The sequence below is a fragment of the Pipistrellus kuhlii genome, unplaced genomic scaffold, assembly GCF_014108245.1.
Source record: "Pipistrellus kuhlii isolate mPipKuh1 unplaced genomic scaffold, mPipKuh1.p scaffold_m20_p_17, whole genome shotgun sequence".
In the NCBI taxonomy this organism is placed as follows: Eukaryota; Metazoa; Chordata; class Mammalia; order Chiroptera; family Vespertilionidae; genus Pipistrellus; species Pipistrellus kuhlii.
The window spans coordinates 27,453,488-27,473,028 of NW_023425482.1; the positions used below are offsets into that span (position 1 = coordinate 27,453,488).

General features: G+C 49.8%; 1 protein-coding gene across 4 annotated transcripts in view; it reads right to left on the minus strand.

Moving 5' to 3' along the window:
• LPCAT2 (lysophosphatidylcholine acyltransferase 2) overlaps positions 1-19,541 on the minus strand; it is a 43,414-nt gene that overhangs the window by 11,168 nt on the left and 12,705 nt on the right. For all 4 annotated transcript variants that reach the window (XM_036440733.2, XM_036440732.2, XM_045582852.1 and 1 more), the window contains exons 5-11: positions 18,560-18,620; positions 17,391-17,449; positions 16,637-16,671; positions 14,904-14,958; positions 6,909-6,991; positions 6,331-6,456; positions 5,169-5,322 (exon numbers count right to left, since the gene is read on the minus strand). In XM_036440733.2, coding sequence (XP_036296626.1) covers positions 5,169-5,322; positions 6,331-6,456; positions 6,909-6,991; positions 14,904-14,958; positions 16,637-16,671; positions 17,391-17,449; positions 18,560-18,620 — 573 coding nt within the window. The remainder of the gene's footprint in view (positions 1-5,168; positions 5,323-6,330; positions 6,457-6,908; positions 6,992-14,903; positions 14,959-16,636; positions 16,672-17,390; positions 17,450-18,559; positions 18,621-19,541) is intronic.

Here is a 19,541-nt window from a genome sequence, read left to right on the forward strand (position 1 = left end):
ACCATGTCCAACGATTGTTTCTGCCCTCAACTCTCATCCCCTGGGCATCTGACGGACCCCGCATCATTTCGGAATCCAGAGAGTTCAGTACACATGTAGGAGGATAAAGAAGCTAAACCAGACCTCAGGATGAAAAGGGTCTTTTCTCAAAGACATGGGACCTCTCCAACGGGGAGCAGCCCAAAGCGGTGACGAGGCCAGGCCTGGGGTCCTGGACGCCATCTTTCTCCGGGACCCCACCTGCTATCAAACACCCGAGCGTCCAGAAGAGCAGTTCAGGATGACAAAAGGAGCTCAGTACATAGCATGTTTGTTTTGTTTTTAGGACAAATGGAGACAAAGCTAGATGACGGTTTTGTAGGCTAGCCAGGAACGAAAGGGGATGTGGAGGGATATTCAGGTCTGTCCTCCCTCCCCAGAACACCTACCACAACTACATGAGACTTGGGAAAAGACTGAGGAGCCCTGGTTAGAGCATTGGCCTGTGGACCAAAAGCTCTCGGGTTCGATTCCCGGTCCAGGGCACATACCTTGCCTGCAGGTTCAAACCCTCTCACCCCGAGTTGGGTTGCGAGTGGAGAAACAATCAATCGATGTGTCTCTAACACATCGGTGTTTCTCCCTCTCTCCCCCTCCCCCATCCTTTCCACACTCTCTGAGAATCAATGAAAAAATCTCCTCACTCTTTGGGTGAGGATTAAAATAATAATAATAATAATAAACTTTTTAAAAAGATTAATTAAGGGAGGAAAACAAGAGGAGGAAACGGAGGGGAAGGTGGGAGAGAACACGGGAGGGGCTTACGGGAGCGCTGCACACAGCTGTAGCCACCGGGAGAGCAACAGGAACACCTCACCCTTTCTCTTTCCCGCCCTTCCTCTCCCTCTCCTCCACCCCCCTCTCTGAGCATTCAATTTGGCAAGATAAGCCACTGGGAGAGAAACAAACTAGGAAGCCACTGAACTTCCTCGTCGTCCCCATGGAACTGTTCCCAGCGAAATCGCTTGCAGGGACTGAGAAAACAAGCCCGGAGTGGAAGTGGGCACGGGGACAGGGCGGGGCGGCAGGGACAGGGCTCGGCTTCTCAACACAGAGTGACTCTGCACAGGCTCAGACGTGCAGGCCTGTCAGGAACAAAGAAAGAAGCCGAAACCGGTTTGGCTCAGTGGATAGAGCGTCGGCCTGCGGACTGAAGGGTCCCAGGTTCGATTCCGGTCAAGGAGATGTACCTTGGTTACGGGCACATCCCCAGTAGGGGGCGTGCAAGAGGCAGTTGATCAATATTTCTCTCTCATCAATGGTTCTATCTCTTTCCCTTCCTCTCTGTAAACGTTCAATAAAATATATATTAAAAAGAAGAAGAAGGAGGAGGAGGAGGAGGAGGAGGAGGAGAAGTCGAAACTAGTTTGGCTCAGTGGATAGAGCGTCGGCCTGTGGACTGGAGGGTCCCAGGTTCGATTCCGGTCAAGGGCATGTGCCTTGGTTGTAGGCTCATCCTCAGTAGGAGATGTGCGGGAGGCAGGTGATTTCTCTCTCACCGATGGTTCTAATTCTCTATCCCGCTCCCTTCCTCTCTGTAAAAAAATCAATTAAAAAAAATATATATATAAAGGAGAGAGAAGGACAGACAGAGACAGAGGATACAAAGGAAAGAAAAGACGGTCAGACCCATCAGCTAGTCACTCTCCGGAATTATTTTCTCTACCTTCCCGTGTGTTGGAGATCGAAGGACAAGTGCTACCCAGACCAGGTATCTCAAGTCAAGTCCCACCGTACAGAGAAGTGAAGAAAAAAATCACAGTCATAATTGACATGGGAGCCCCCTGACACAGAAATGTGATCCCCACCCTGGCTCCCGAGGCTCGCCGTCTCCTAACTCCCAGAGCCGGCTGGACTCTCCGGGTCAGAGGGCGTCCACCCGGCCAACGAGGGATTCCTTTAATCCCAGCTCACCCTCCCTTCCGCCTCCCAAGTCTTCCCCCACGTGGCAGCGCTATGGCAACAGTGGGGCTGGCGACAGGTGGCCTCCCTCATCCAAAGGCAGAACTGCTGTCCCAGCATCCCCGCCGCCGCCAGGGATGAACGAGTGACACCCTAAAGTAGGGGTGTCGAACTCAATCAGAGAAGGGGCCAAAATCTAAAATCCAGCCTAAATCGCGGGCCGAATGGTTTACTGAACAGTCATAAACTGTCATTGTGATGGAAACGCAGCGGAGTGCAGTGATGACAGCGCGGTGCGGGCCACACTGCAAGGCCTGGCGGGACGGATTTGGCCCGAGGGCCTTGTGTTTGACACATGTGCCCTAAAGAGAGGGCAACCTCTGTAGGCATGACGTTTCATTTTGATGAAAAAATCCTGGTGAGCACTAATTCTACACTTCCCTTTCAGGTCCTATTTCATGTCACTTCCCACTCCCCCGCCTCCTGTCCTTCTTGGTATGTCCCTGCCATCTTCCTTCCTGTCCTATTTATAGAAACTTTACTTAAAAGTCCTTGCCTGGTGTCTAGAGCCAAACGATAGAAACCTCTCAGGACTAGTCATAGCGTGAGTGTCAAGTTCCCGTTTCCCTAGCCTGCACAGTGAGGGCCAATGGTTTTCTTCTCCTTCTCCCTTAATCTTTTTTTTTAATGCATATTTTCACTTGATTTCAGAGAGGAAGGAAGAGGGAAAGAGAGATAGAAATATCAATGATGGCAGAGAATCATTGATCGGCTGCCTCCTGCACGCCCCCTACTGGGGATGGAGCCCACAACCCGGGCATGTGCCCTGACTGGGAATGGAACCGTGACCTCCTGGTTCATAGGTCGACACTCAACCACTGAGCCACGCCACCTGGCCTGGTCCTTTCCCCTAAACTAGGGGTGTCGAACTCAATCAGAGAAGGGGCCAAAATCTAAAATCCAGCCTAAATCGAGGGCCGAATGGTTTACTGAACAGTCATAAACTGTCATTGTGATGGAAACGCAGTGGAGTGCAGTGATGACAGCGCGGTGCGGGCCACATTGCAAGGCCTGGCGGGACGGATTTGGCCCGCGGGCCTTGTGTTTGACACATGTGCCCTAAACCTTCATCACACCGTAGAGCAGTGGCAGACAAGTCTATAGTGTGTGTGTGTGTGTGTGTGTGTGTGTGTGTGCGCCTAATGATGCACACTGACCACCAGGGGGCAGACGCTCGACGCAGGAGCAGAAACCAGGCATGGAAACATGGAACAGACGGATGAATCTCAGGAGGAAGTGGACAGGGAAAGGTGGGAAGAGATTAACCAAAAATCTTATATGCATGCTTGAGGCCCGGTGCACGGATCCCTCGGCCTGGCCTGTGGGGACTGGGGTGAAACCAGCTCTCGGACATCCCCCGAGGGATCCCAGATTGCGGGAGGGTGCAGGCCAGGCCGAGGGACCCTAGCGGAATATAAAATGTAATGGAGATTGGACATTTCACGAACAAGGAAAGATTGCTTGTGTGACATAAGCAAGACCCATAGAAGGAGGCAGCCTGACTTCATGATGTTAAAGAGTAGTTCACCTATGACATCACCAAGCACAGTCATTAGGAAGCTTAGGGGGCCCCCGGGGAAAGAAGACTAAAAGCTCCATCCTGGTTTCTGGCAGCCATCTATAATTTATTCGCAAAATGCCGTTTCCCCCAGTGGTTGCTAGAGAACTGGAACAGACCAGTTAAGATGGACTGAGCCAGTTAAGTCTATTTCGCCTTCTGATTGCAACTAGTAACTGATCAAAATGCAAAAGGCAACCACCTCTGGGCACAGTGCCACAGCAGGCGGCGTGGTGAGGAAAGTCAAGAGGAGATGAACCATCAGGAAGGCACTGAAATCATGGACCTCGCTAATGAGCTGCTGAAAGAAAAGAACTAACGGCTCAGGAATCTTTATGCAACAAAAACATTCTTCAGGGATGAATGCAAAAATCAAGTCCTTCTCAGACAAGAGAAAATGAAGAGATCACAATCCTCAGTATTTACCCGAATGAAATGCAAAACCCATGTTTGCACAGAAACTTATGCCTGAATGCTTAGCGCAATGGCATTCGTCATGGCCCCAAACTGGAAACAAATCAAATGTTCGTCAGCTGAGAAACGGGTAACCACACGTGGTGCGTCCATACTCCACACCACGGAATACTGATCGGCAATAAAAGGAAACAGATGGTTGACACATGCACCAACCTGACTGAATCTCAAATGCATTAGGCTAAGAGAGAGAAGCCAGACTCGAAAGGGTAGATTCTGTGTTGTCAGGGGTTAAAGGTCAGGATAGGGCTTGGCTACAAGGTATTATTTTTGTGACTATTGTGTATCTTGACCGTGCTGGTATTACATGCCTCAATGCACCGGTTAGGACTCATACAGCCTTAACCCAAAGAATGAATGTTATGTACTGAAAAGAAATGAAAAAATACAGAGAACTTGATACACTTTTCTAAGGAAACTTTTTGACAATTCAGGTGTCTAACTTCATGTACTTACATATTCATAAGCAGAAAACCGTGTCCCCAATATGATGACAAATGGCCAAGCATTCATTGAAACCTCTGTTATCAAATGTTATTTAGAAAATAAATTCAATTTGATTTTCACACATTTTTTTGGGAGGGAAATACAGAAACCTTCAGAATACAATAGCACCACCGACCGGGTCATCGACGTGTGAGTAGTGGTAGCGATTTTAAAATTCTTGCCAGTTACAAAAACCTTCCCAACGCTATACGACCAACATGATTATGGGATCACGGTATTGATACCTGGCCTGGTGTTTCAAATACACAGGCACCACCATCACGGCTACAAAACACACATGTGGACTGAAAGGTCCCGGGTTCGATTCCGGTCAAGGGTACATACCTTGGTTGCGGGCACATCCCCAGGAGGGAGTGTGCAGGAGGCAGCTGATCGATGTTTCTCTCTCATCAATGTTTCTAACTTTATATCCCTCTCCCTTCCTCTCTATTAAAAAAAATCAATAAAATATATTTTAAAACAAATAAAAATAAATTAATTAAAAAAACAAAACTCATACATGTACAGGTATTCTTATGATTGGGATTTAGGCGAGAAAACGAAACCATGCAATTAACCCTGGGGCTCAGCCCCGCCGGGGCGAACCCTGACCTGTGCGCCCGCACGGGAGGGACGGCGTCCCACTTACCCTGTCGAAGAGCGCGAACAGCTGTCTCAGCACGTCCGACACGGGCAGCTTCAGATACTCGGCAAACTCCTCGATGCCGATCCTCCCTCCTTTGGAGGAGCTGGCGATGGCCGCGTACTCATCCAGGTGCTTCCGGATGCCGTCCCAATCCAGTCTGAGGGAGAATCGGAAGGCGTGTTTCCACATGGCTCACACTGGATCGTGCGAGCACGAAGGGGCGTTTGGACCTTTTTAGAAAAAAAAATGACGTGCCCGAAGAAAAAGGTAGGTCTGAGGGGTAAACAGGCTAGCGATGGTCAGAATTGCTACTCTACGCGTCGGTTCTTATTCCGAAAGGGACATTCTGGCCAGCCCAGGCCCATATCATCGCCTGACGCCGTCCTCTTGGGACAGAGGCATCAGGACGGACTGAACCCTCAACCACTCAGCCTTTCTGGAGTCTGGAGGCAGCAGTACCCACACCACACGTCTCCTGTGACCAGCGCATACAGTCCTGAGTTAACTGTTTTTTGAAAAACACAAAAATGGGTGAATTAAATGGGAGCCGGCCAGCGTGGCTCAGTGGATGAGCATCGACCCATGAGCCAGGAGGTCACGGTTGGATTCCCGGTCAGGGCACATGCCAGGCCGTGGGCTCGATCGCCAGCGTGGGGCGTGCAGCAGGCAGACACTCAATGATTCTCTCTCATCATTGATGTTTCCATCTCTTTCTCCCTCTGCCTTCCTCTTTCCCAAACCAATAAAAATATACTAAAAAACAAGAAACAAACAAACAAAAAAAACGAAAGGGGAGATAAATGCATAAGCTTGGTTTCCCTAACAAACACGAGAGCTGAGTCCTGGCAGGTTGGATGGTTGAGTGGCGTCCCATGCACCAAAGCCCTCTAGTTCGATTCCCGGTCAGGGCACAGATCCAGGTTGTGGGCTCGATCCTGAGTGGGGGGTGTGCAGGAGGCAGCTGATCGATGTTTCTCTCTCTCTCTCTCTCTCTCTCTCTCTCTCTCTCTCTCTCTCTCTCTCAAATCAATAAAACATGCTAAAAACACAAAAAGACAAGCACCAGACCTGAGCCTTCATAAAACCAGAGACAAGAAACACACAGGAATTCAGATCTCTTCTGGACACTGTTACGAAAAACGTCGTCACTTTAAAACGCCCTTACTTCAGTTTCCGGCTGATCTTGGTAAATTCCACCAGCCCGGCTTCCATCGGCAGGGTGAGCTGCCCGGCCGAGATCATCAGTCGGCAGTCCTCATAGGTGTGGTCGGTGACGGGGATGCCCAGAGCCCTGAAAACGGCCAAAGGCAGAGTTTTCAATCAGGTAACGACGGCCCGTTAGGCCCGAATGGGCCAACCAACAGCGGTGAGTGGGGAAGTAATCCCAGCTTTTTAAACAGTAGCTTTGGCTTCTTATGGCCAAAGAGGCGTGTGTCTCTCCTTGTTCAGATTTACTAGGGCCCCGAGGTCAAGGTCCTCGGCAATCTTACGTCTGCATGCGTCTGCCAGCAGTCCGCGCTGGCTTTGTGATTCAACTACGATAACAATGAAACGGTTCATTTCCATCTCATGGAAAGTGGTCATTTTATGGAAAGCACATCATTTGACTTCCCGAAGTTAATTGGGGGGAGAGGGGGAGGATGTTAGGAAGAAAACACCCAAATCCTTAAAACTATGTTAAATGTCATTTACCAATTCTGTTCAAACTATCGACTGGTGATAATCACATATGGACATACTCACTCTGCCATCAAATTCCGGACGCGACTAGCATAAAGGACAGGATCTCTTTTTTCTTCGTCACTCGGCGTTTGAACAGGCATAAACTGAAAGATAAACACACCTTTTTATAACAACGGGCAAGGCTCCGGCAGCAAATGTCAACGATATCCTATATGATAAAAGCCTAACGGGCAAGTTGACCGAACGACGGAACAATCCACAGAATGACTGGTCACTATGACGCGCTCTGACCACCAGGGGGCAGATGCTTAACACAGGAGCTGCCCCCAGCCCACAGGACCCCGGCTGGCCAAGGCGGGTACCAGCAGTGGCCCCCCAATCACCCCACTGGTTGCCCCACAGATCGGCCCTGATAGCTGGCCAGATCTAGGGATTCCACCCATACATGAATCTCGTGCACTGGGCCTCTAGTTCATGGATATAAGTTACCTGTCATCCTATGAACCCCGCCTTTGGAGCATATCGTTAACAGGACGTGGTGGCAGGAACCCAGAGCTTGGATCAGGAGCTCTGGGTCTCCCTGTGTATGAATCAGCACCTCTTTCACCTTTTCTGAACGGTCTCCTCGATCCTGTAAGGCAGGCTCTGATCGCCTGCTTTTTTGGCCAGGGTGAGGATACAATGAGCCTGTGTCTGGAATTCTGGGAGACGGAGAGCTGTAGCTACAAAGATCTTTTCCTCAGACCCGCATCTCCTACCAGTCCCTCCCCTTGTGGGAGAAGGTTATGATGATGACTTTTGTCTTTTATGGTTTATCTTCTCCATCCATTCCCGCTTTGGGCCATATTTTCATCAATTGATGGAACTTCATGCTTTGTCATTTCATCTGCTTTTTTAAAAAAAATCCTTAGTATTGGCTTTCTAGCATTTCCTTAACACCCTGTTTTTGCTTTATGGCCATTTAAATGGGCCTTTTTCTATACCGGACCTTCTGGAATGCCTCATTGGTGCCATCCTCGTTTTTATGAATAGCATTCTAACGTTAGCAAGGTTTTGGTGCTGTATTTAAGTCACAACCTATGTTTTGAGCACCTACTATACATCAGGCAAGATCAATAGGGCCCTATTCGAGTTCTAAAGGAAACAGAAGTTTTTATAGGCGAGGCCGACACCGCGTATGCTCAGTATCATGACCCTGACCCCAATTAGACCCCATAAGTGAATGAAAAGCTTCCTTCACTTATGGAAAGTAAAACGGGTCGCAAGGCCAGGATTCAGCCCAAGGTCGGTCAGATCCTAAGACCCTTGTTTTCCCCACGAAACCATCTTTCCTAGAGTAGGAGGGTGAGAGAGAGGAAATGGTGATCTTGGCCGGGAGTGGGCAGGGAAAGGCAGCCAAACAGGATTCACAGAGAGCTGACTGATGGTTGACCTTGGCTTTTGAAAGATAAACATGATTCCACCCCCAGTGAACCGGGTACCGTGCGAAGTGCTTTAAGTGCAGTATTTCTTTTCAACCGAGCCTCCCAATGTTAGCCATAAGGAACTGGGCTCCACAAAGATCAGATGATGGACCCAAGATTCCATGGCTCACTTCCATGCAGTAAACATGCTTAGGCACCTACCACATACTAGGCCACACACTAAGCCCTGAAGACGTGGCTACCTCCAGGAGCCCTCCATGTCCAGGGGTAGAAACGTACGACCATGAGCTAAGCCCATCCATTAAGCACCTACCATGTGCTGAGAACTTTCTATTGGTGTCTTTATGCCATGAACTCTCTTAACAATTTCTTGAGGCGCGCCCTACTGTTCCCATCAGAGAGAAGGATTGGCCAGAAGAGGTTAAACAGTGGAGCTAAAGCCACACACATGTGCCAGGGGAATAAAAAGAAAGATTCGTGTAACGAACGCCTCTTCTGGACTCACGCAGGCGCGTCTGCCCATCTTGTGAGTCATGATGAGACGCCTGTGGGCCATGGGGGCTCGGAGATGGAGCCTGAGCAAGAGAGGGACATGAGCAGGTCCGAGTTTCTGAGCAGGGCCTTTGTGGGAAGGGAGTGGTAAGCCGAAGAGGAAGCAGCTAAGGGTGGAGGGAACCCCATGCCTCCACCTGCGAGAGATGTGAGACCACGGGCAGAGGGAGTGGGGTGCTGAGCACTGCTTGGGTGCGAGGGGAGTGTCTCAGAGAAGTGGGCAGGAAGGACAGGATCATCTGCTACAGGTCATTTGACTTGGCTCATTCATTCTATTAACACCTCCGAGGGGCAGAAATAGCCCCGTGGCCTTGGCTCTGCTGGGGAATCCTGTGGGCCTCGCGGGCTTCCATCCCCTCCCCTGTAGAGGGAAAGGTCTGACTGCAGGATTGCCAACATCCTTTCCAACCAGACTCCTCTGCCTGGCTTCCTGTTCCGTATCCAGTGATTCCTTAAGATGGAAAAACACACTGAGCCACCAGAGGTCCCCACATCACTTATATATCCAGAGCACCAACGTCTGCAAATTAGTTTTTCTAAAAATTCCCTTCAGCCTGTTCCGGTAAAAATGGCTAATATTTGCTTGGGATGCAATCCAAGGAAGAAAACAGTGCTTCACAATGAACGTTCCTAAAGCCTCTAACAAAACAGTGAAATACTGTGAAGTTTTATGTCGCCCTATAATTCTTTGTTTTGTGTTGTTTCTTTTAAACCAAAGGATCATCTACATAGCATACATTTGACCTGTAGCATATACTGAAATCCAAAAAAAAAACAAGATAAATTGCAGCTTCGCTGTTCACCACACACAATACAGTGAGCTATGGCGCTGGTTCTCTGATAGTATTTTCCATAAAACGAGTGTTAGTAACTCTCATAGTGAGTAGCATTCTATTCTAAAGGAGAGAAAAAAAAAATCCACTGAGCGCCAAAAATAACTAAAAGCCTAGATGTGACCCTCCTGGGCCCCCGGCCTCCTGAGAAGCAGCAATTCAATGGGAATTCTAGCAAAAAGTCACGTCTCCCGGGGTAGACCTGCCCTCGAGCTCACGTTTCCATTCTGCACTAGGCTCACAGCGTGACCATCCCCTCTCCTCGGGAAGGACATACCAAAAAGGCGGTTTGTTACCCATCGCTGTCCCCTGAGACACGTCTAAGTCCCCCTCTCGGCTTCCTGATCCCGTCTCCCTGTGGCCTTCTCCTTCTCTCGTCCCCTCCCCGTGGCCACACCGATGGCCCATCTGCCCTCTTCACCTCACCGCCTCTCTGCCTGGCCGCAGAGATTTCCTGCTCTATTTCCGCCGCGGACACGAACCTGGGACTCCATCTCCTCCTCCCACAAGCTCTCCAGCCAGTTTCCCCTCGTGGCCTAGGAGTGTTTGCTTCCCCGCAACCGGGTCCTGCCTGGACCACGAGCGCCTCGCGGTCACCCTCAGGCCCTGCTCACCCCTCTTTCTCTGCCCCCGCGGCAGCATCTGTCTGCCTGTCGACCCTGGCCTTGGGGAGTCAGACACGTCCACGTGCCACAGCCACGGTGCCAATTACAAAACCTTGGTCACCTGTCTCCTGACCCCTCCGTCTGTCTCACTCCTGCAGAGACCCTCCGAGGGAGGCTAAAGAAAAACCTTATGCCTGGCAGGTGTGGCTCAGTGGTTGGGCGTCAACCCATGAACCAGGAGGTCACGGTTCGATTCCCCATCAGGGCACACGCCAGGGTTGCTGGCTCCCCCCCACGTAGGGGGCGTGCAGGGGCAGGCGATCCATGCTGCTCTCATCGTTGATGTTTCTGTCCCTCTCCCCCTCTCTCTTCCTGTCTCTGAAATCAATAAAAACATATTTTTAAAAACCTTATGGGGTGAAGCTACGATAAATCCATGCCAACTTCCACGGGGTCCCCGTGGCTGCTTGAAAACCCCGTTCCTTTCCCAAGTGGCCATACGGCCTCCGAGTAGAGAAGGAGCTCCCGGTCTGTCTTCCTTCTGCTGAAGACCTGTCTCCCTTTGGCTCTGGAGCTGGGCCAGGGCATGTCGTCCCGGCCCGAGTCTATTTTCTCCGCGTCTCCGTGACGGGCGAGGATCGGGTTCCGGAGCTTGGACGGCATGTCCCTGCCGCTGCCCGAAGCCCCTGCCCGGCCCGATCTGCTCTGCTGCCCTCAGACCTGGCCCGACGCTGGCTTTGCTTCTCGGGTTGCAAGTCCATGTTTCATCGCGAAGGCATTTCACTTGCCACTTCTGAGGGACGGCTGTGAAGGCCACCCCAACACAGGCCCCTTGGGCGTGTGGATTCCCTGGGGCCGAGGCCACTGGAGAAGCAGCACTTACAGGGGCGAGGCTTCCTCTGTAACCCCCCCACCCCGTCTGCCTGAAGACAGGCCCCCCAATAAGAAGCCGACTGTGATACACCTGCTCCTGCAAAGACTCATCGGACAGGGCGCCTGGCCCCCATCGGAGGAGAGTAGCCTAGAGGCAGGTGTCACTCCCAGGCCGACGCCATCACACACTCTCTCTCTCATCTATGCTTCCGAGGGCCCATCTGCCTTTCCTAAAAGTCATCTGCTCTCCCCTGCATGGCCTGCATCCTCCCTCCCCTGCGTCTATTCATTTTTAAAAAATATACTTTATTGATTTTTTTACGGAGAGGAAGGGAGAGGGATAGAGAGTTAGAAACATCGATGAGAGAGAAACATCGATCAGCTGCCTCCTGCACACTCTCTACTGGGGATGTGCCTGAAACCAAGGTACATGCCCTTGACCGGAATCGAACCTGGGACCTTTCCATCCGCAGGCCGATGCTCTATCCACTGAGCAACACCGGCTAGGTCCCCTTCGTCTATTCAGGTGGAAGATGAGCTCTCAAAAATCATATCCACCCCCCTCCCCGCTGAAACCAGTTTGGCCTCTCCGGACTGGCAGCCGTCCTCCTCTGCACACTCGGTCCTCACAGAACCGGTTCCCTCGCTGCTCCTGGCCGCACCCGCACATTCCTCTCTCCTAAGCTGATGATTCGAGGAGGAGAGAGATGGATGAAGGACGATGTCACACAAGCGCATCCTTTCCAAGGAGCGGAAAATGCCCTTCGCCGGGTCCGTCTTCACCAAAGGGCGGTGCTGGTTCGTCCACGGTTCTTCCCTCAAGGCTTCCAGAGGAGAGAAGGCACCACGAGGGAGGCACCTGCGAACAATCCTTCTGCTTCCTTTTAGCAAGAGCGGAGCGAGCTGCGTGCTCAGGGGAACGAGGGTGAATGCTCACTGAGCCCCAGCCGTGTGCCAGCACACGCGTCACCCTCATTACACCCCAACGGCCCTGTGACATGCGTGTTCCTCCCATGTCACCGGTGAGAGCTCAGCCGGAGAGAGGGTGAAGTCATCTGCTCGGGCACATCCTGGTGGCACGTAGTGGCAATCAAATGAAACCAGGCAGCCTCGTGGCTCCTGGGCTGATGCTCAACCACTGAGCCACACGGGCTCGGCTAACGTCCTGACTTAGGTTTACCCGATTGCTAGTGAAGGAGTTCTAAAGACGCGTGTCAGAAATACTAGGTAGGATCCCCGACCATTTTAAAGGACAAGGAGAGAGAGGAGCGTGCCTCTGGACGGCCAAGACAACCGGAACAGGCACGGCCAGAGGAGCCGAGACTCCTAACGCAGCTGCGTGTGGGGCGGCGCCAGCTGGCACCTCCGAGGCCGGGTGGGGGTGTCCGGTTACAGCCAGACTCTGGGGAATAAAAATACCCAGCCCTATGGTTGTTAGGGGCCCCCTGGGTGGAAGGTAGCATCGCAGACCTGAAGCACAGATCATTCAAATGAGAATTCTAAGTCGGGAGTCCCAGGCTCCCGTCTGTGCCTGGCACCCCAATCCTCACACACCGAATCCCTGCTGACGCAGGCGTTGCTAATGGTCAAAAGCCATCTTATTGGTGAAGTTATTAGATAAAGAATATATTTTCTTGCCGAGGCCGGTTTGGCTCAGTGGTAGAGCGTCAGTCTGCGGACTGAAAGGTCCCGGGTTCGATTCCAGTCAAGGGCATGTACATTGGTTGCGGGCACATCCCCGGTAGGGGGTGTGCAAGAGGCAGCTGGTCGATGTTTCTCTCTCATCGACATTTCTAGCTCTCTATCCCTCTCTCCTCCTCTCTGTAAAATATCAATAAAATATATTTAAAAAAAAAAGTTTAAAAAATATATATATATTTTCTTTCTTTCTTTTCTTTTCTTTTCTTTTTTTTTTTTTTTGCTAGAAAATATTGTCCAAACAGGTTAAACAGGTCTGAGAACCGGCTGGAGAATGCAAATACTGTAACTCAGAGAGAGAGAGGAAGGAGGGAGAGAGGAAAAGGGGGAAAGAAAAAGGAAAGGAAGGAGCAGAAAGGAAAAAGGGAGAAAGAAAAAAAGAGCGAGAAAGGAAGAGAGAGAGGAAGGAAGGAAGAAAGAAGGAAGGAGGGAAGGAAGGAAAGGAGGAAAGGAGAAAGGGAGGAAGAAAGGAGGGAGAGAAGGAAGGAAGGAAGAGAGAGAAAGGCAAAGAGAAAGGCAAAGAGAGAGAAAGCCAGACACGACACAGGAAGGAAATGTGTAATCGTGGTCAGGGCAATAGAATGAGAATTTGCATACCTCTGTTGTAACACAGTTTGACCACTGACACATGTGCTCTCTCTATATATTTTTAAAAAGCAGTTCTACATGCATTTCCACGTCTGTTGCTGGTTCTGCTGGAGGTACAGGAGAGATAAGTAGGTCTATATCTGACCCTCTCTCCACAGACTACCCAAAAGCACCCGTAAAACCAAGCAGATTCTGAATTCCGGCGTCCATCCTGTCTCACTCTGAGACTAAGAATTCTTCTGGGAACAACCTGGAGTCTACAAAGTGTGGTCAGGTTTTCAGGATGATCTAATGACGCCCCCACTCCCGGCTGCCGCTGCAGCTCCAGCGCACAGACCGTCTGTCCTGTGACTGACGGTGCGGGCTGCCTCCCGGATAGGGCGGCCTCGGGCTCCCCTGAGGCTCCGACCCTCTCCCACCACCCAGACTCCCGAGCCCACTACTCTTCAAGGAGCTGTGGGGCTCTGCCTCTGTGGCTCCTTCGGCCGGGACGTGAAGGGTGAGCATTCCTCTGGGCAGAGGATGGCGATGACAGGAACGCAGACGTAGAAATGGGTAGTGCGAGTCTGGCCAGCCAGACCGGTTACACCTCGGAGGTTCCCAGAAGTGACAGATGTTTCCTGATCCAACTCTAAGGGCTAGACCTAATCGCCTGGGCTTAGCTACACCATTTGTACACAGGGCTCATCGGAAAGATGGTGGGTTTAACTCCTGGCCCTTGCATATCCGGTCTCTGCAGACAAGGAGTCCACACTAATAAAAGGGTAATATGCTTATTAGACTGGGAGACCTTCCATACATCCTTCCAGACAAAGCCATGGTGCCAGGGCAGAGCAGGAGGCAGTTAAGGGCGGTCAGGCCAGGAGGGGAGGGGAGTTGGGGGTGATCAGGCCAGCAAGAAGGGGGTTTAGGAGTGAGCAGGCTGGCAGGGATGGCAGTTGGGGAAAATCAGGCCAGTAAGGGGGGGGGGGGCAGTTGAGGGCAATCAGGCTGGCAGTTGGGGGCAAGTAGGCCAATGGAGGGGGTCAGTTGAGGGCGATCAGGCTGGCAAGGGGGGATCGAGCCTAAACCAGCAGTCGGACATCCCCCAAGTGTCCCAGATTGAAGAGGGTGCAGGCTGGGCTGAGGGACATCACCCCGTGCACGAATTTCATGCACTGGACCACTAGCTCTATATAATGAAAACCTAATATGCAAATAGACCAAATGACAGGACGATTGGTCGCTATGATGCACACTGACCACCGGGGGCAGATGCTCAATGCAGGAGCTGACCCCAGACTGCAGGCCCCAGGCCAGTCAAAGAGAGTGCCAGCAGGGGGCCCCCCTGATCGCCCTGCTGGTCACCCCACAAATTGGTACTGATCGCCAGCCAGGTCTAGGCACCCTACCTGTGCACAAATTTCGTGCACCGAGCCTCTAGTTCAAAATAAAAGGAAAGGCCAAATCTCAAGCTCCACAGCCACGTTTTGAATGACTTACCTCAACTTCCACCCTTGTGAAGGGCTGGCAGAAGGTGAGCACACACAGCTGAAAGCTGAAGAGGAAGAAGAGAAGTTCCCTTTACACGGTGAGACAAGGATCGCCTACTATTACCCAACAACCCGCCCTGCACACAGAGCACTCAGGCCAAACGCCGTACATAGTCTGGGTTTATAAATGCTGCATGGATGGAAAAGCTTTCCCTTCTTTGACCTTCACATCTCCCTGAACAACAACAACAAAAAATCATATGGACAGAACAGTGAACTCAAACTCACCAGCTCCTTGAGGAACTCAACGTGTGAGGCTCCCAGGATGGCCCACGCTGGGAAACAGAAATACACTCTCCACCCAATTTTTAGTCTTTTTCTAAAATGCTCTCGTACTGATTGTCCCTCCTGAGTTTCCGTCAAAAAGCTGAACCCTAGTTCCTCACAGCCAGCAGCGCCGTGCAAGTTTTACACTAGCCAAAGGAGGACACAGATTTCCTGAAGGGCGGGCAGGAACATCGTGTCTTCGATGCCCTTTGCCATTTACGCCCTTTATTCTGGATGCCCTTGACCTTGCTTCAAGGACCGCAGTGTGAGAGGGACACACCTCTCTGACACGTTGATCAACAGGAACAGGTGCGGCCGGTTCACCTGTTACGATTTCTGACTTAAATGTATTATTTTGCCGAAACCAGTTTGGCTCAGTGGATAGAGCGTTGGCTGCGGACTGAAGGGTCCCAGGTTCGATTCCGGTCAAGGGCATGTACATTGGTTGCCCTACCGGGGATGTGCAGGAGGCGGTTGATCGATGTCTCTCTCTCATCGATGTTTCTAGCTCTCTATCCCTCTCCCTTCCTCTCTTTAAAAAAATCATTAATATATATATATTTTTTTTTAATGTATTATTTCAAAGCAGCTCACGGGCACAAACTGGAGAGAGAAGGTGTAGCAGTATCTGACATCCAGAATTCGTGGGAACTGTCTTAACAGGTCAGTCTCAGGGGGAGGCCATAAGATCCTTGGGGAAAGCAAATGATTTCCTTTTCAGTATTTCCCAGGGGCTGCCACCTGTCCACCAACAAGGGTACTTGAATTCTGTGCACAACAGTATCCGAGGCCTGATAGGGAAAACCCCTGGCAGAGCACGTTTCTCACCGAAACATCAACAGGCCGCGGACGGACGGAGACTCTGCAGGTTCCGTCCTAGGTAAAGGCCCGTTTCACTTCGGCTTAAGAGGCAAACGGTGTTTCTCGCCTCTCTGAGGAGTTTTTAGAAAGTGCTGAGCCCTACGCTTCTCACCTCCGGAACGAAGCTGTAAGCTTGGCTACTCTTTTCCCAGCTCACACTGTAGGCCACAGGCCTGCCTGACCTCTGGGCCGCTGACGCCAAACTATATATAGTAAAATAGCAATCAAGATGTTAGATAGCGCTGAATCGGCAATGGAAAGGGAACCGCAGAATGAAAGCTATGTAAGATGCAAACTAGGTTGCTGGGGTGTTGGCAAGAGGCGGTGGGTAAGCCCCGAAGACCCATTAGAATGTGACAAGGCAGGGACTGTGTACATGTGCACCACGAGGCTCATGGGCAAGAGAGGGGTGCTGTCTACAGAGACGGGTCAGCTACCAGATGTAAGGATCTGATGAGAAATCTTTACTTTCAGAACAAGTCTTTAAAAAAAAAAAATCTTTCTTCTTCTTCACTAGCATGAGATGTATGTCAATAATAGAGGGGAGCGACTTACAACGTATATCCTTGCCACGTCCACGTCACCGTGTCCTACAATGAAAGAGAATTGAAGCTGTTCGTTCAGAGATTACCAAAGGGAATCAGAAACCTCATTCCCATACTGGTAGGCATGGGCTTTCTAACTGAAAAGCGTCATGTTGGAAAAGTAAAGCCAGAACGTTCTTATTGTTAAACAACGGTGGATGGAGCGCTTTTAAAAAATATCATGCATGCTTAGCTATTTTCCACTGAATAGGAACTTATCTGGACAATGAATTTGCTTACAGAATCCCCCCAAAAAATCAGTTTTCCTAAAGAGAGAGAGTGGGTAATCTGAGAGAAAAGTTTAAAGAAATGCGAAGTGCCCTAGCCGGTTTGGCTCAATGGATAGAGCATCGGCCTGTGGACTGAAGGGTCCCGGGTTCGATTCCGGTCAAGAGCATATGCCAGGGCTGTGGGCTCGATCCCCAGTAGGAGGCGTGCAGGAGGCAGCCAATCAATGATTCTTTGTCATCACTGATGTTTCTCTCTCTCTTTCCCTCTCCCTTCCTCTCTAAAATCAATAAAATATATTTAAAACACACACACACACACACACACACACAAAAAAAAAAAAAAAAAAAAAAAAAAAAAACAAGGGGAATGAGACTTCCCCTCTGCTCCCACCACTCCTCTCTCCAGACCGTTATTCAAATGGTCAGAAGGGGCCCTGGGGCATCTGTGCTGTCAGGATGTCCGAAAGTCTCCGCCCAGGGAAACGGGGTGCTTACCAGCTTGTTGGGGTACCGGAGGAGGATGGGCTGCACGGGCACTCCTGGGATGAAGGCGCCTAGGAGCAGGATGGAATCTGATTACACGGGCTTTGTGTGCGTGCAGGTCTCACAGCAGAGAAGATGAGTAGGAAATGGCATACAGAAGCAGATGCTTTCAGAGCACACATAAGAGGATACTTGCAAAATGTTGGTAAATCCCTCGTGTTTGCCAAAACTCGAGAGTTTGAAAACCCAGAATTATGCAAGCAAAGTATGAAACGTTGGGTCTGTCCCTTAAAATATTCCCTTACTGACATCCCCATGGGCTTTCATTTCCCAAATACCTATTACTCAGCAGGATTCTCTTTCCCAAAGCCATGGCAAAAATCAAGACAAAGGGGAAGTAAGAGAATCTACTGTAGATGACACCAAATGCTTGAAGCCAGAACTACCGCAGTGGACAAAAGTGGGTTTTTAACTTCGGCTATGAGCATTCTGGCAGCCAATACAGAAACACTTTAAAGTATTACCAAGTGCCCTGACCGGTTTGGTAGTGGATAGAGCGTCAGCCTGTGGACTGAAGGACTCCAGGTTCGATTCCGGTCAAGGGCATGTATATTGGTTGCGGGCAGATCCCCAGTAGGGGATGTGCAGGAGGCAGCTGATCGATGTTTCTCTCTCATCGATGTTTCTAACTCTCTATCCCTCTCTCTCCCTCTCTGTAAAAAATAAATAAAACATATTTTAAAAAAATAAAGTATTACCAAGTGCTGTAAAATTACACATTACTATCAAACTCATGGCTTGGTAATATTAAAAAATTAAACAAGCCTTAGAAGGCATGATAATGATCATCGAAATAGGTTTCCACTTGATGACACAGGACCCTGGGTGCCTGTGACCACGTCCCTGGAGAAAAAGGAAAATCCACCGGTAGGTTCTGCTCAAACACACACACACACACACACATGTTCTCTCTCTCTCTTTCTCTCCAAGGAAGAAGCAGTTCTGATACCAAAAGAGAAAGTAAAGAAGTGCATTCTGTGGCTTCACACCATTAAGACATTTTTGCCGGAAAAGAAGCAACGCTCAGAGCAAACCAACGCGTTACGTGGTGCATTACGATAAAATCATTCGAGAAATCGCCCATACGACTTTGCCACAATACATAATTTAATTGATCTCACCTGGTTTAAAAGTAATCAAACAGGAGCGATTAGTACAAGTACCTTCTGGGAAAACTAGTATCTTGAAAGAAAAGGAATAGATTTAATATTTCAGTCTAATGAATCGATTAGCTCATTATTCACTTTCTCATTATCACACAGATAGCTGCCAATTCTTACAAGACATAGACGAGACCCAAGGCTCACCCTTGATTCTAATGAAAGCCAGAATCAGATGACAGGCATTTGCTTTTCCTTCACATGAAGGGTAGTCTGACCAATAAGGTAATTAGAAAATAGATTAAAGCTTTGAATAGAATATACACTTATATCCTGATGGTAATGTAGGATCCTAACAGATTTAGACCTAAGTCATGGTCAAGGGCACGTGTAGGCAATATTACATTCTTTCTGCAGCAGCTCTACACCCTCAACCACCTCACTTCCTACTTCTTTGTTTCAGTTCTCCCATTGAATGATATCACTCCCAGCTAAAGGCCCGGAGGGAAAAGGAGGAGCGAGTTGTTTACAATATGCTTTGTCCTTCCTTGAATTTGTGGACTTAGGAAACACAACTTTATATCTCTCTGTGGAAGTGATTTTAGCTGTGAGCACACTTCCTTGTGTTTTCCGTGTGAAAGACACTCAGCAGAGTCAGTTTCCCCATTCACTCATTCTCTGAGGCATTTATTGTAGAAATGAGCAAGGAGTTAAATCGTCAAGCACATAAAACAACACAGAAAATTCCTGCTCCCCCTGTAGCTAGTAATAAGTATTTTATAATAATAATTAGGGAGAGAAACGTCATTAGGCTACATCACCACTATAAAAGGTGGCTTGTAAAATTGAAATGATGAGTAGGTGCCATTCCACCCTCCAATTTAAAAAAAAAAACTGGATTCCGATGACAATGAGACCCAAATAGCAACTGTGATTCCTCCAGCGGTCATTCTCTAGCTGCCCTGTTAACAATGAATCACGAAGTCTCAGAGTTGGAGGGGGC